Genomic DNA, 13,196 nt, shown 5'->3' on the forward strand with positions numbered 1-13,196 from the left:
TGGTCAAACATCCCATAACTTTTTACTTGTGGGACACTGGGCTAGAGTGATTTGTTGTGCCCCCTGCAAGCTAATCACCCTTCACCATAGCCACTATTTGCAACCATTTTGCTAGACTAAGTATATGGTAGAGATCTCAATGAAGTATTAGCCCATCTAGACAAAAACGGGTACAAACAGTCGATTGCGTGGCAGAGGTGGGGGTGGAAAACATAACAAGCCATGGGGGACCTTAAAATGATTACGTGGAATGTTAGGGGTCTAAACAGTTATTTGAAGAGAAACAAGGTTATGCTATACTTGCGAAGACAAAAAATAGACATTGCGTTATTACAAGAGACCCATCTAACAAGTGAGAGACTGGGAATGATCAAAAAGAAACGGAAAGGAGTGGTGGTGGGCTCAACATACTCGGCTTATGCTAGAGGGGTCCTTATCTGGGTGGCCCCACATGTCCCTTTTCATGTGTTACAGGAAACTGCTGGAGCGGACGGGAGAATGGTAATACTCAGGGGCCTGGTAGAGAACAGAGAGATGAGTGTAATCAACACATATGCTCCCAATCAGAATACAGCGAGGTACTGCAGAACCCTGAGCGCTACCCTGGGAATGTGCATGGGAAGTGCGGTACTATGGGATGGGGATTTTAACTGCGTACTAGACCCAAGGGTGGACAGATCAGACCAGAAGATGGAAAGACCCGCCCCGGCGGCACGGGTGTTACAAGCGCTGCTCAATGATTTTGACCTGACTGACGTATGGAGAGCGAAGCACCCCCAAGAAAGACAGTACTCGCATTACTCGGCCCCACAACAGTTGTCCACCAGATTAGACTATGTCTTTGCTACGTCAGGCCTAATAACGGAAGTGGTGCGGGTGGAATATAAAGCGAGAGTCCTGTCGGACCACTCGCCCTTGATTGTTACCTGGCAGTACTGCCCTCCAAGAGCAAGGATCCCAACGTGGAGGCTCCGAGCGGAAGCGCTTACGGATCCTGTGTTCAAGGAAGAGTTAAGGGAAGAGATCATAACCTACTTTGATGAGAACACGGGTAGTGTAGATTCAGCGTGCACATTGTGGGAGGCCTTTAAAGTAGTGTTGAGGGGCGTGGCCATAGCGAAGTCCCACAGGCTGCAAGGCGGTATCCTGGCTGATTTATGGGAGGCTGAGAGGGACTTGGAAAAAAACACAAAGAGAGGAGGGCGATACTGGCCCGAATGCGGAGCGGATACTTCAACTTCAACAAACGTGTGGAGAGCACTGGGACAGGTTGTGTAAACTGAATTATAGGAAATACATAGAGAGGCAGCACGCGGGTGGTGACAAAACAGGACGGCTTTTAGCGTGGTTATATAAGAGCGAAACCCCTAGACCCACCATCAGGGCGATAACAAGGGAGGACAGTAGTGTAGTGGACACCCAGGAGGGAGTTAATCGGGAATTTGCCAAATATTACAGAGAACTATATGGGGATGTTGAAGAGGAGAATCAAGAGAGGATAAAAGAAACACTCGAAGATATAGGCCTACCCAGGATAAGTGCTGAAGAGAGAGAAGAGCTGGATGTACCAATCACTTTAGAAGAATTAGAGGCGGTGGTGAGACAATTGCCTACTAGTAAAACCCCAGGGGCGGACGGGTTTCCGAGTGAGTTTTATAAAGCATACATGGTAGAGGTGCTCCCTCCCATGCTGAATATGCTAAATGAGGCATTTGAGGCGGGACAGCTGCCGGAGTCGCTAAGGGAAGCAATTATAATTCCGCTCCCTAAACCAAATAAGCCTGGGCACAGTTGCGGCTCCTACAGACCACTATCAATGCTGAATCAAGACAGCAAGATATTAACAGCCGTGTTGGCGAGCAGACTGCGAAGAGTCATAGATAAACTCATACACCCGGACCAGACAGGCTATGTTCTAAACAGAAACATAACTCATAATCACAGACGACTCCACCGAGTCCTTGAATGGGCGGGGCGGAATGAAGGTGATATGGCAGTAGTGTCCTTGGATGCGGTAAAGGCTTTCGATTCTGTTAGGTGGCCATGGTTGCTGTCGACGTTAGAGGAATATGGGATGGGACCAGGATATGTCAGATGGGTAAAGATGTTATACAGTGCGCCGCTCGCTAGAGTTAAGACGGGTGCAGTTATTTCAGAGAGATGGCGGTTAAGCAGAGGTACTAGACAAGGATGCCCATGGTCCCCTATGTTATACATATTGGCACTGGAACCGTTGGCTATATACCTCAGACAGCAGTATGACACCATAGGCATTGAAGTGGGTGGGGAGCGACACTTAATCTCTTTATATGCAGATGACATGTTATTGTATTTGAAGCATCCCGAGGAGAACCTCCAGTATATTTTAGAGGTTATGGATCGGTACGCAGAGCTGTCTGGAATAGCTGTGAACCCTCAGAAGTCCGTAATTTTCCCGTTGGGTAACTATAGGGGACTCCTTGCAGAGCAGTTGCCGGTATTGCAAGCCCCTTGGGCGGTTGACACCTTTCGATACCTTGGGATAGACGTGTATCATACGGTTGAACAAGAACATAAGCACAATACGGAGGTAGCTGTGGGAAAGATAGAGCACAGTATGCAATTTTGGGGAAAGCTGCCGCTAGCTATGATGGGGCGTAGTGCAATGCTTAAGATGGTGGTCCTGCCCAGACTCTTGCATTATTTTGGGAACATTCCATACCTCATACCTGGGAAGTTTTTTGCCAAACTGAATAGCATATGCAGGGACTTTTTGTGGCAGGGGACTAGATGCAGGATGGCATTGTGGAAACTGCAAAACTCTTATGAAAAAGGGGGGATACGACTCCCCAACTATGAGGCCTACTACGTGGCAGGCCAACTGCAGTATGTTGCTAAATGGCTCTCGGATTAAAGTACCTCCGAAACCGGATTGTTTAGAGCAGACTGTGTCCCATTTTATTTAAAGGAAGTGATCTGGTTGTCCGAAACGGATATGCAAGGGCGCCCCAATATGTTGATACTAGGGTGGAGGATCTGGCGCCGCGCGTGCAGGATGGTGGAAACCTCAGCTCCGCGCTCCCTGCAGATGCCGCTGGTGGCACTGGCCACTGGAGATGAGCAACTGCGGAAGAGGATTAGAAGCCACTGGGAGCCAGTGGGTCTGGTAACGATTGGAGATGTATGGTGGGAGGGATCCATCATAAGTTTTGAGGAGTTGGGCGAGGAAACAGGTTTACACGCAGGCCAATATATTACATATCATAGACTGGCACGCGAAATTAAAATGATTTGGCCAGAAATTGTCCTCGAAGCAGAGCCAGATGGTATCGTAGATGCTATATATGACATAACAGAGGGAGGGCATGAGATCTCAAGGTTGTATGATATGCTGATGCTTAGGATAGGTAAAGAACCAATGCAACTTCGATTAGATTGGGAAACTGAGGTGGGAGCTCCAATGGAGGATGGGATGTGGGAGCGGGCTTTGTGGTATCATCAGAAGGTGTCAAGAAACGCTAGGTTGAAACAGATACAATTATATATTACGCATAGAGCGTACATGACAACCCTGAGTATATCAAGGTTTAAAAATGCAGGTAGACAAGCATGTCCCAAGTGTGATGAAGAACAGGCTGACATTACACACATGTTTTGGTCCTGCCCTGTGGTTGGGCGCTTCTGGGGCGAGATAGCGGCGAGACTGGCAGATAAAGGAGTTGCACTGGTTGTAGAGTCAGCTTGGGCCTGCCTATTGGGGGGGTTCCCTAGATCGCAGAAACTGAAGCATGTAAACAAATTGAAAGACTTAGCATATGTGCTAGTCAAGAGAAGGATTGCCATGGGGTGGAAAGCCTGTCATAAACCGCAGGTGGAGATATGGTGGAAGGAATTGCAAAAGTGGGCGGAGGCAGAGACAATGGTATGGCAGGAGTTTAGTATAAGGGGAGGGGAAGAAGAGATGGGAACCCTGCGGGCTTGGAAATCACTGATAGCGGAATTGTTTGGAACGATGCCAGACCTGGCGGGTTCCAATGGAGAACGGACCCCACCGCGCAGCGTGAACACAGAGTGAACAGACTTGATGGGCTCGTAGGGGGGGGTGGGTTTTGGGGAGCGGAGGCCAAATTGTATAATGAACACATTCGAAACTGTATTACGCATCTTGTATTATATATTTGGTCTGTATTGTTTTGTTGGTTGAAATATAATAAAAAACGTTTTAAAAAAAAGTATTAGCCCATCTCTTTTATTTAAAACAAGGCTTGTGGCACCCAGCCAATGAAGTTTGCCCCAAAATCCACCAAACACCCAGGCCCACAGAAAGTGTTGTGGCCAGGAACCAGTCCCAAATTATATGAAGGCTGCTATCTTGGTCTCACAAAGAGTCCACATTGGCAGGGCAGTGTATTTAAAGGCCTTCATTGTGGTTTCCCTCCTGAACTAAGGAAGCCCCTAAAACAGAATGGCTGAGAGTAGGAGTTAAAAAAAAAAAAACATTTATTCTCCCAATAGCTGCCATTAAGGTAAATTGGGATACTAATGTCGTAAATCCACTTGTCCCACTGCTGAAGACAGAACTAAACATTAGATGCCACCAGTCTACACCCTAAAACCACTGGAGGGTGCCAGGATCCCCCTAGGGGAAAACGCGATGCCTGAGAGGCACCCCTCGGACGGAGCACCTTAGAGGTGACCCAATTAGTAAGGTGAAAAGGGATGAAGTGGCAGAAGCGCTTTGGAAGAAGCCTATTTGATCACCAAAATAAAGAAACCACAACAAATGGAGGGGGAAGGGGGAGCATAAAAAGAGTAGGGGTGCCATAAAATGAGGCTGAAGAATTGAAAATGGAATTCTGCCCCAACACTGATGCACAGAGACCCACCCTAGTCAGTCAAGCCTGGAGTACAGAAGTCTTTGTCCAATGACTTTAGGGATAGTAGGTCCCTGGCTCTACTGGTTACCATCCCTTAGTCTGGTGCTCCCGCCCCTGTGCTAGTCAATGAAGACTGGGCAGGAGCCACAGCCGAGCTTCCACATCGTTGTCTTTCGATTAAGGTTGCTTCTGTACTTCAGGACTTGTCCAACGATCGACAAACGTTAAAGTGCAGTTAATTCATATAAAAGGAATCTTGAAAGTGGCGTTCAAACTTGGGGGTTATCCCATTCAAGATCTCCTGCTCTAAAACAGGGATTGGCTCATCCTTTAAATCAAGACATCTTATTCAAATACTCAGCAGTTCTGGTATTGGCAACCTGCCCCAGGTTTCTCCGGCTCAGGCTATCCTATCGCACCGAGGATGTCAAAGATGATTTATCTCCTTTAGAGATTCTAACCTGAGTGCCACCTAAGGGCTCTGTGCCAGTGAACATTTACAGTATGCCTTACTTACTGCTTATTCGGGATAGTCTGGCCTACTTGCAACATAATATCAGTTGCCACAATCTAGAGGTTTCACATAGCTAACCAGGCATGGTTATTTGCACAGTTAAATATGAACTCACTTTTGGGCACTCTGCCCAGATGCTTAAGGTCTCTCGGGGGCCCAGAACACACACATAGTCCTATATGGAGCCCTTGGTTGAGGACCCACCAGAGAAAAGGCAGGGAGCATTATTGCAGCACCCCACAGCCATCAACTCCAACCACCAACTGACAGTGACCTCACAGGGACCTAGTGGAGTGAGCCTGCCAATGAGTTCCGAGGCAACATGAGAACTTCACAGTACATAGCTATCAGCAGCATGACAATTATCGAATGGAAACTACATAAACTGTTCAACAGTAGGAATTGCATTGACCCAACTATTACACATCAAGACAAGCAAATGGATTAGGGGGCGCATTCCAGAGGCACATCTCAGGACTTTCCACTAGTCTGATCAAGGTTGACTCAGCCAGGGAATGCCCATATGAAGCTGCACCCATGTCATCCATTAGATTCATGCAGGGCTGCTTTCATTGTCTACCTGACAACAATCAGATCAGTTAGGAAATGCCCCTTGCATGTCACCACTTGTTTCTCATTCACCCAAATTTGGGCATCAAGGTCCGGCCACTAGGGCGCTCAACCAGTCATGCTGGAGTACTCACACAGGACAAACGGAACATGTGGTGTACCCTGACTGAGGGACATAGGGCTTCCCAGGGCAACATGAATAACACTCACATTCATCAGTTGGACTCATAAAAGTTGGGAAACCAGTCACTAATAATTCAAAAATCACAATGATTCCCACTCGGAGTCACTGCTTAAGACGATCAACCTAACAGTTGCACAAGGTAAATCTGCAAACAGCATCTGTAGACCTTACATCTACATTGAAGAATAGTGTTGCCAGGAGTCATTCTAGCTGGGCCAACAAGTGCATACCAAAATTAGTGGAATGTGCACCAATCTGTTTAGCATTTAACCAACATTAAAACACAGAAAAAGAATTCAATACAGGTTACACTTTTTAACATGTATTATTCTACATCCCTGTCATAGAAATTTGATGTCAGAGTACTGATGCACACCAATTTGTATATCAGCAATATCTTAGGGGTGGCCACTTTGTTTCTCATCAAGAAGTATTAAAAAGTGTGGTCTCATATATGATGTAAGGAGACTGAGTATAAAAGCGAGCAGCAGTTGCACATTCTTAATTCTCTGCAGCCTTCAATGCAAGAAAGCCGCAGAGCAAGGCATTATGGTAATAAGTTATAGCACACACAGTTGACATGTAAGTTTGATAGAACAACGTTGCATTCTAGGAGAACGTTTCTAAGAAAAAAACATGACAAATGTAAACTAGGTATATACGCAACAGGAAGGGGCAGGGCACTGTGGATGAACCCCATGACTTCTAATAGTTCCCAATGTAAAAAAAACAGCTTTCTTTTAGATGGCAAGGAAGGAATAATTATACAGCGGCTTTCTGAAAAGTACCTCATAATCCATGTAGGAAATGTGCTGGAACAAGACAGAGCGGAGCTCTGGCAGTTTGTCTTGGTGGAGCGCTGTACCATCCTGAGTGCCAAACCCCCAGTGCTGAAAGTTCCCAAAACGTACTCCCTCGCTCGCTCACTCACTCACTCACACAGCAGGCTCCCGAGCGGCAGCTCTCACCCACGATGCAGGCCTCCGAAAGATTAGGGCATGTGAAGCATTGTTTAACTTGCTACAAGCTCTGTGCAAAAACAGCACAAGCCTCCCGTCCTTTGGCTTTGCTGTCAAAATGGGCATGTGTTTTGGGATATACATCCTTTTTTGTTAGGATGTCTATTGAGACAAATCAAAAGCCAGAGAGCCCAATTTGCATTACTTGATGAGGGGTTTCATGCTGATTGATCAGCGATACATTGCACATGTAAAATGTGGGAATTCCTGGGTTCCCAAAATCCTCTTTGCTTTTATGAGAGAGAGAAGATGCTGCTTACCGTAGGCTTGGGTTCCACCCATCACACCCACCCACATAACTCCCCGCACATAATTCAACACCTTGACTGTATGGTCTGAGAAACATGTTTACATGTCAGAGTTAACTATAAATTAAGATTATATTTCTGCTCAACAAAAAGTATTTGGATTAAACTTGAAAGAATAAACTGAAAACAGGTACCTTTGGTCCATGAGGAAAGTCAAACAAGTAGGTCATAATTTTCTGGAAAAGATTGAAAACTTCATGAGCATTCAGTAACAAATCTGGTCAAATGACGTTTTACTTAAAGATAAATTATTGAAGAAACAATTATTCTTTCTTAAACAATCCTGGATTGCAATTCACTCAAAATAATTTCCATAATAAGGTTTACAAACATGGCACTATGTATATAGTGAAAATTTAAATATGATTAATATGTGATTTAGAAGTGAAGCTAATACAGCAATGTCCAGGATGGTATATATATCTGACTTTACTTACCACTATCGCACAAGGTCAAGTGGCACAGCGAGTAGAGCGCTCGCTTTGACATCCGTGCAGAGCCTGTTAACGCAGGTTCGAATCCCGACGGGGCCAAACTCAGCCTTTCATCCTTCCGAGGTCGATAAATAAGCACCACACAAGCAGCGCTCAGATACCTGAGGGTTCGTAGCGCTATATAAATGCCTAATTATTATTATTATTAAGGAGTATGCACTGCCAAAAACATCTGCATTTAGATAGCACAGTTCCATTATATATATCTATAACATAGCTAGCCCTCACGACCAACGAAGTTAAAAGAAAAATCCTTTTTGGATTAAGTCCTTTTAAAGAAATTGAAATTAAGAGTATAGAAGGTACATAGTGTATTGATACAGATGGGAATAGACAATAGGTTATTGTTGTTTAAGAGTTCTAGCCCTGCACAGGAGATTTACAAATAGGAATCTACTTGATACTTCCAAAGAAGAGTGGTAGGGACTGTTGGAGAAAGAGAGGGAAGGTAGCATGGTGCAGGGGCTTGGACTTTTGTATCTGAAAACCAAATCAAGAGAACCTTACAACTTAACGCTGTGTGCAGAGCATCAGTATGCAACATATTGGTAACAAGTGCTGCCCCTGAATGTTATTTGGATGCTCGACGATCAGCTCAAAGGGAGATACCAAGAAAAGTAGCAGCGAGTGCAGAGGAGGTTGTGAGGGGAGCATCTTCATCCTTGAACAATGAGGGAGCGGGACCCCGGTTGTCCCCATTCTGCACAAGCCCACCGAAGGTGTCAGCATGAGATGTCAGCAGGCCAGTACGGCTGTGGTAAGAAAAAAAAGAAGAGAACCTTTTGGCGTGTGCATAGTGCAAGGAATGGACTACAAAGGATTTCCGTCACATGAAAACACAAGATTGAGCTGAACGCTGCTGCGAACAAAAGGAACATTAAAACCGCACCACTAGGGAGAAGCGAAGTGGAAAACAATGATAACTAGCAAAATATAACTTCAGCAGAAAAGAAGGGCAAGGAAAAACCCAGCGTTTTAAAATGTGCAATGTGAAGGTGTGTGGAACGTGCAAAGTGTGCCTGGGCCAACAGGTTACGGCCATCCCTGGCCTACTCGGAATAAAATGAGTCAGTGGGAAAAGGGAATTCTACACTATGTTAGGGCGAGATGTGGTGAGTCATGAGTCTAGAGAGGAAAGTATCACTTTTGATGTACGGTCTAGGGTATGGAGGACAGAGAATATACAAGATTTTACCTGAATTCGAGGACGAAGAAACAGGAGGAGAAGACTTGAAGGAGTGGAGTTGGCATTAAAAATAACTGGATAAACATTTCAATCCTAAAAACGTTAAAGTATTATAACTGTATAACACTGCCATGACAAAACAAAAAGCCTGTGAGAATTTGGAAGAATACATCACTGCATCAGGCTACTGCCAACTCATGTAATTTTGGTGAAAAGTTTGACAAACATATCCGTAATCAAATGAAGGTGAGGTGCTAGGAGGACAAGATGAGAAAATACCTGGGGTTGAATGATGACCCGAGCTTAGATGCTGTCATAAAAATTGTGAAGAGAGTGGAACACTCAATGGCGAGTGCAAGGAAAGATTTTTCATTTTACTGACTTTCCTCCATAGACACCAATAGAACACCCTACTTTTTGCTATCGTGTTGTACCGATCCTGACTTTTGGAAGCAAGTGAAGCCTTTGTGGTTCACTTACCTTGTGAAGCTCATCTGTTTTGGGGCACCGATAAGTCCCTATGGCTATCAAAAGTCCCTTTTTTTTTATTACTTGCACACATCCCCTTCTGTGAAGTGAAGTAGACACCATTTGCATCTCTACAACTCTGTTTTGGTATTTGTTTGGTTACTTGCATGTGTCCTGGATGGGCTGGCAGTAGCAGATCATTTTGTATGGTTTTCTTTTTTATAGTCTTGTGCATTTGACTGGTTAGTGCCATTTAGAGCATCTATAAAATGGCAGGCTACGAGATTTTCGCCTGTCCGTTGGCCATCTTGTAATTTGACACTCTGCCAGTTATTGAGTAGGGGAGTTTCCCTCTATGGCAAGCCCTTTCCCAGGGAAATTCCAGCTTTTGCAGGCAAAATGGCAGTCTGCATGTGGCTGGATGTAGGGGCTGTGTCTGTCTGGACCCAGTTCACATTTGTGTCTGGTGTTGGGCAAATAGATTGGCCAGAGGTTGTGAAGGATTGGACAGCCTCTGCCAAGTTTGAATGGTGTAAACTCCAGCCCAGATTCTGGATAAAAGGGGTACTCCTGGAACCCTTCTTCTACATCGTAGTCAAGACCACAATAAAGGGAGCAGCCCACTGAAGACAGGGACCTCGTTGTTGGAAGCACGCTCTTCACTTGCCTGGTTGCTAGGAAAGATTTTCTTTTTCCCGTTATCCTCTCAGACTCCCATGATTGGGTAGTCACAGCCTGTTTGAATGGTGCCTATTCCTACCACTGGTGCATGTGGGCGAGCTTCCAGTCCAGATCTAGGATAAAAGGACTACTGTAGCCATTCATGAGACCACCATTGGGATCAAGTCCTCTACGAAGAAGAGCAGCCTATTGACCAGAGGACGGCCCATGCAGCCGACTAGCACCAACTCCAATGAAGTCCTGTTGAAGCCCTGCTCCTCTGCCTGATCTCAAGAAGACCTTTGTCAGTGCTTCCCGCCCATAACCGATGGGCACAACCAGTCTCGACCCCTGCTCCAAGATATGTGCTTAGCCTTCCAAGTGTCCCTGGGTCAAACAGAGGACTGGTCAGCTCTCACCTGGGCTACCTTGCTGCAGCCGTCGCTATTCCAAGTACATGCTTGGAACTTGGAGGATCGTCTCCTCGTACAACAAGATGCCTGCTCCGGCATTTTTAGTCTTCTTGCATCAAAGGAATATGTGCAGGATCTGCTGCTCCGTTCGTCCCTGGAAGACTGCCTGTCGCTGTATGACAGTGGAGAGTCCTGTTGAAATCCGTCATCTTTGCATCCAAGAGGTGTCCCGAGATTGCTTGCTCTCGACTCTGCAGAAGTCTTCATCTTTCTACATTTGGGTGTTCAGCTAGAAGGTGTCTGGAACAGATTTCCAAGCATCGCGACAGACCGAACCTAAATCCTGCACTGAGAAGTGACCTCTGCAGCCATGATCCCTTGCTTGACTGGACCACGCACAGAATATTGGGTTCCCAATGGATTCCAGAACCTCAGCAGTTATCTCTGGAGAAATCGGAGTCAGGGGGGTAAGTTAACAGATGTTACTCCCACCCCACGCGCCCCTGTTCTTCATTGAGTTAAAGTCCTGTCCCCTAAACTACTCATTGTCGACTTTGGTCAGTGGAGGGCTGGTCAAGGATCCCTACGTAGAACAATCCTAGTGACTGATATGGAGTTGGTTTGCTCATCTGAACTTTACTTGCCTTTATACTCCCCTTACATAATTAATTACCTTTACCCATCCCTCACATTTAACTGCATTGACATTCGGGGGGTAAATTGAGGCATTTTTGTATTCAGTATTTTGCACTCACAGTAAATGAGTGATACAAATAAACCTACCTGTGAAGTATAACTCTGGCCCTTAACCATTTTAGGATGGACTTCCCACGTATTACAGGGCCTATTCTGTGATTGTTCTAAGTGTCTATACTGAATTACTTGCATATAAGTACTTTCCTGTTTTCCAATGGCTATTAAGTATATGCTTTTTTCTCCTAATGGTGAATGTATATATCTGTTTTATAGTAAGTGTGCGACAATATTTGACTAAGCTGCTTTGTGTGTATTTTAAAGGCCTAATAAATATTTTTATATTTTGTACTCACCTGTCTAACTGGAATTATTGGTGGTGTTCTGTGGGAACTCACTGTAGCCCTAGAACATTTGTACTGCCCTCCTGAGACCAAGCCTTTTTGCTCTGCTATCTTGATTGGGTTTGGTAGTCCTCAGTGTCTCCCTGTTCACCATGATAGAATGGCCTCCCAAAATCCACTCCTCAGGGTTATTTGGAAATCCATCCTCAAGACCTTCCTTGGTGTGTCGATCCCCGGCCTGTTGGGAACAACGAGTCCCTCTACTTGAAGATCCAGAGTTGGAAGTGCTCAGAAGAGTCCCAGAATGCTCCTCTGGGCAGCCAGGCGCTACTTCTCTGCTCCTGTCGCTGTTCCGAGTAAACCCTTTGGACTCCTTATTTCCTCAGCTTCTGGAACAAGAAGCATTCCCTGCAGTTGCAGCTCTCCACCATGACGACGCCAGACAGGACCAGATTCTTTGTTTCCGTCACAAGGGTCGTAGTCCGCCATTTTCTTTAAATGGCCATTGTGGCTCACCACCTGCATCATGTCCTTTAAGTCCTCTGAGGTCGTTGACAGAGTGGTGGTCCAGCAGTTGTGTGTCTTGGGTGTCAAGTGTCCAGTAACGGCTTGTTGGCGCCAGGAACCGTGAAGTAGCCATACCCATAAATCTGATGCTTGACGTAACCTCTGCACCCAAGGCCACTGGACTTCCTCCAGTGGAACCAAGGCACAAATCCAGAAGGCCCCGCAAATTCAGGAACTCCTACGGTGGTCCCTGAGTGAATTAGATTACAGGGGGTGAGCAAACCAATCTGTTTTGTGCCTCGTCCCCTGTCTCCCTAGGGTTCTACGGGTGAAAAGGCCCAACTCTACCTCTCCTGTGCCTAACCTTGAACAGTAGTGTTCTGGCCAGGTTTCGTCCCCCTGGTCTCCCTTACGGTGGTTGGATTGGGAGATGGTCTATTAGATGTTCCTCTTGTTGTTCATGAACTTTGGAACATGTACAAACTACTTGTTGGCTCAAGCTTCTTTATTCACTTTATTACACTTCTAGTTTTCAGCCAACAGATTCTGAGTTCTGAAAGTGAAGTGTTAGGGTTCTTAGCAGAGCATACCAAGGTGAATGTGTATAAAACAGTAGTGAATGTTTTACTGTGTTACTTATCTGTGTTTTTTCATTGACGAGTTAGTTCCAAAGCCTAAATAAATAACTATTTGTATGCATTGTGCCGAACGTCTACGATTAAGAATGCTCTGTGTGCACTTTAACAGGATCGTTTGCCACTCTCATGTCCTTCTAAGTCGAAGCCTTGCTGTTCAGTCACGCTACCCTAGATAGATTTTGGCAAAACATTAGTGTTTGTCCCTGTTCATCGGAATAGGGTGGCCTCCCAGAATTTGTCCACAGAGTTCAATTGGAAAATCCATCCTAACAGCGTGTCTAGCATGTCTCACGAAATGAAAGGGAAAGGAGAAATAATTGATTAAACAAGTACTGATAGTAG

The 13,196-nt window shown here is 45.5% G+C and overlaps 1 protein-coding gene across 3 annotated transcripts in view; it reads right to left on the bottom strand.

The window, feature by feature from the left end:
- NT5C2 (5'-nucleotidase, cytosolic II) overlaps positions 1-13,196 on the bottom strand; it is a 957,242-nt gene that overhangs the window by 273,021 nt on the left and 671,025 nt on the right. For all 3 annotated transcript variants that reach the window (XM_069611695.1, XM_069611694.1, XM_069611696.1), the window contains one exon: positions 7,586-7,627. In XM_069611695.1, the coding sequence (XP_069467796.1) occupies positions 7,586-7,627 (42 nt within the window). The remainder of the gene's footprint in view (positions 1-7,585; positions 7,628-13,196) is intronic.

The sequence above is a fragment of the Ambystoma mexicanum genome, chromosome 8, assembly GCF_040938575.1.
Source record: "Ambystoma mexicanum isolate Mex_15411 chromosome 8, UKY_AmexF1_1, whole genome shotgun sequence".
Classification (NCBI taxonomy): Eukaryota; Metazoa; Chordata; class Amphibia; order Caudata; family Ambystomatidae; genus Ambystoma; species Ambystoma mexicanum.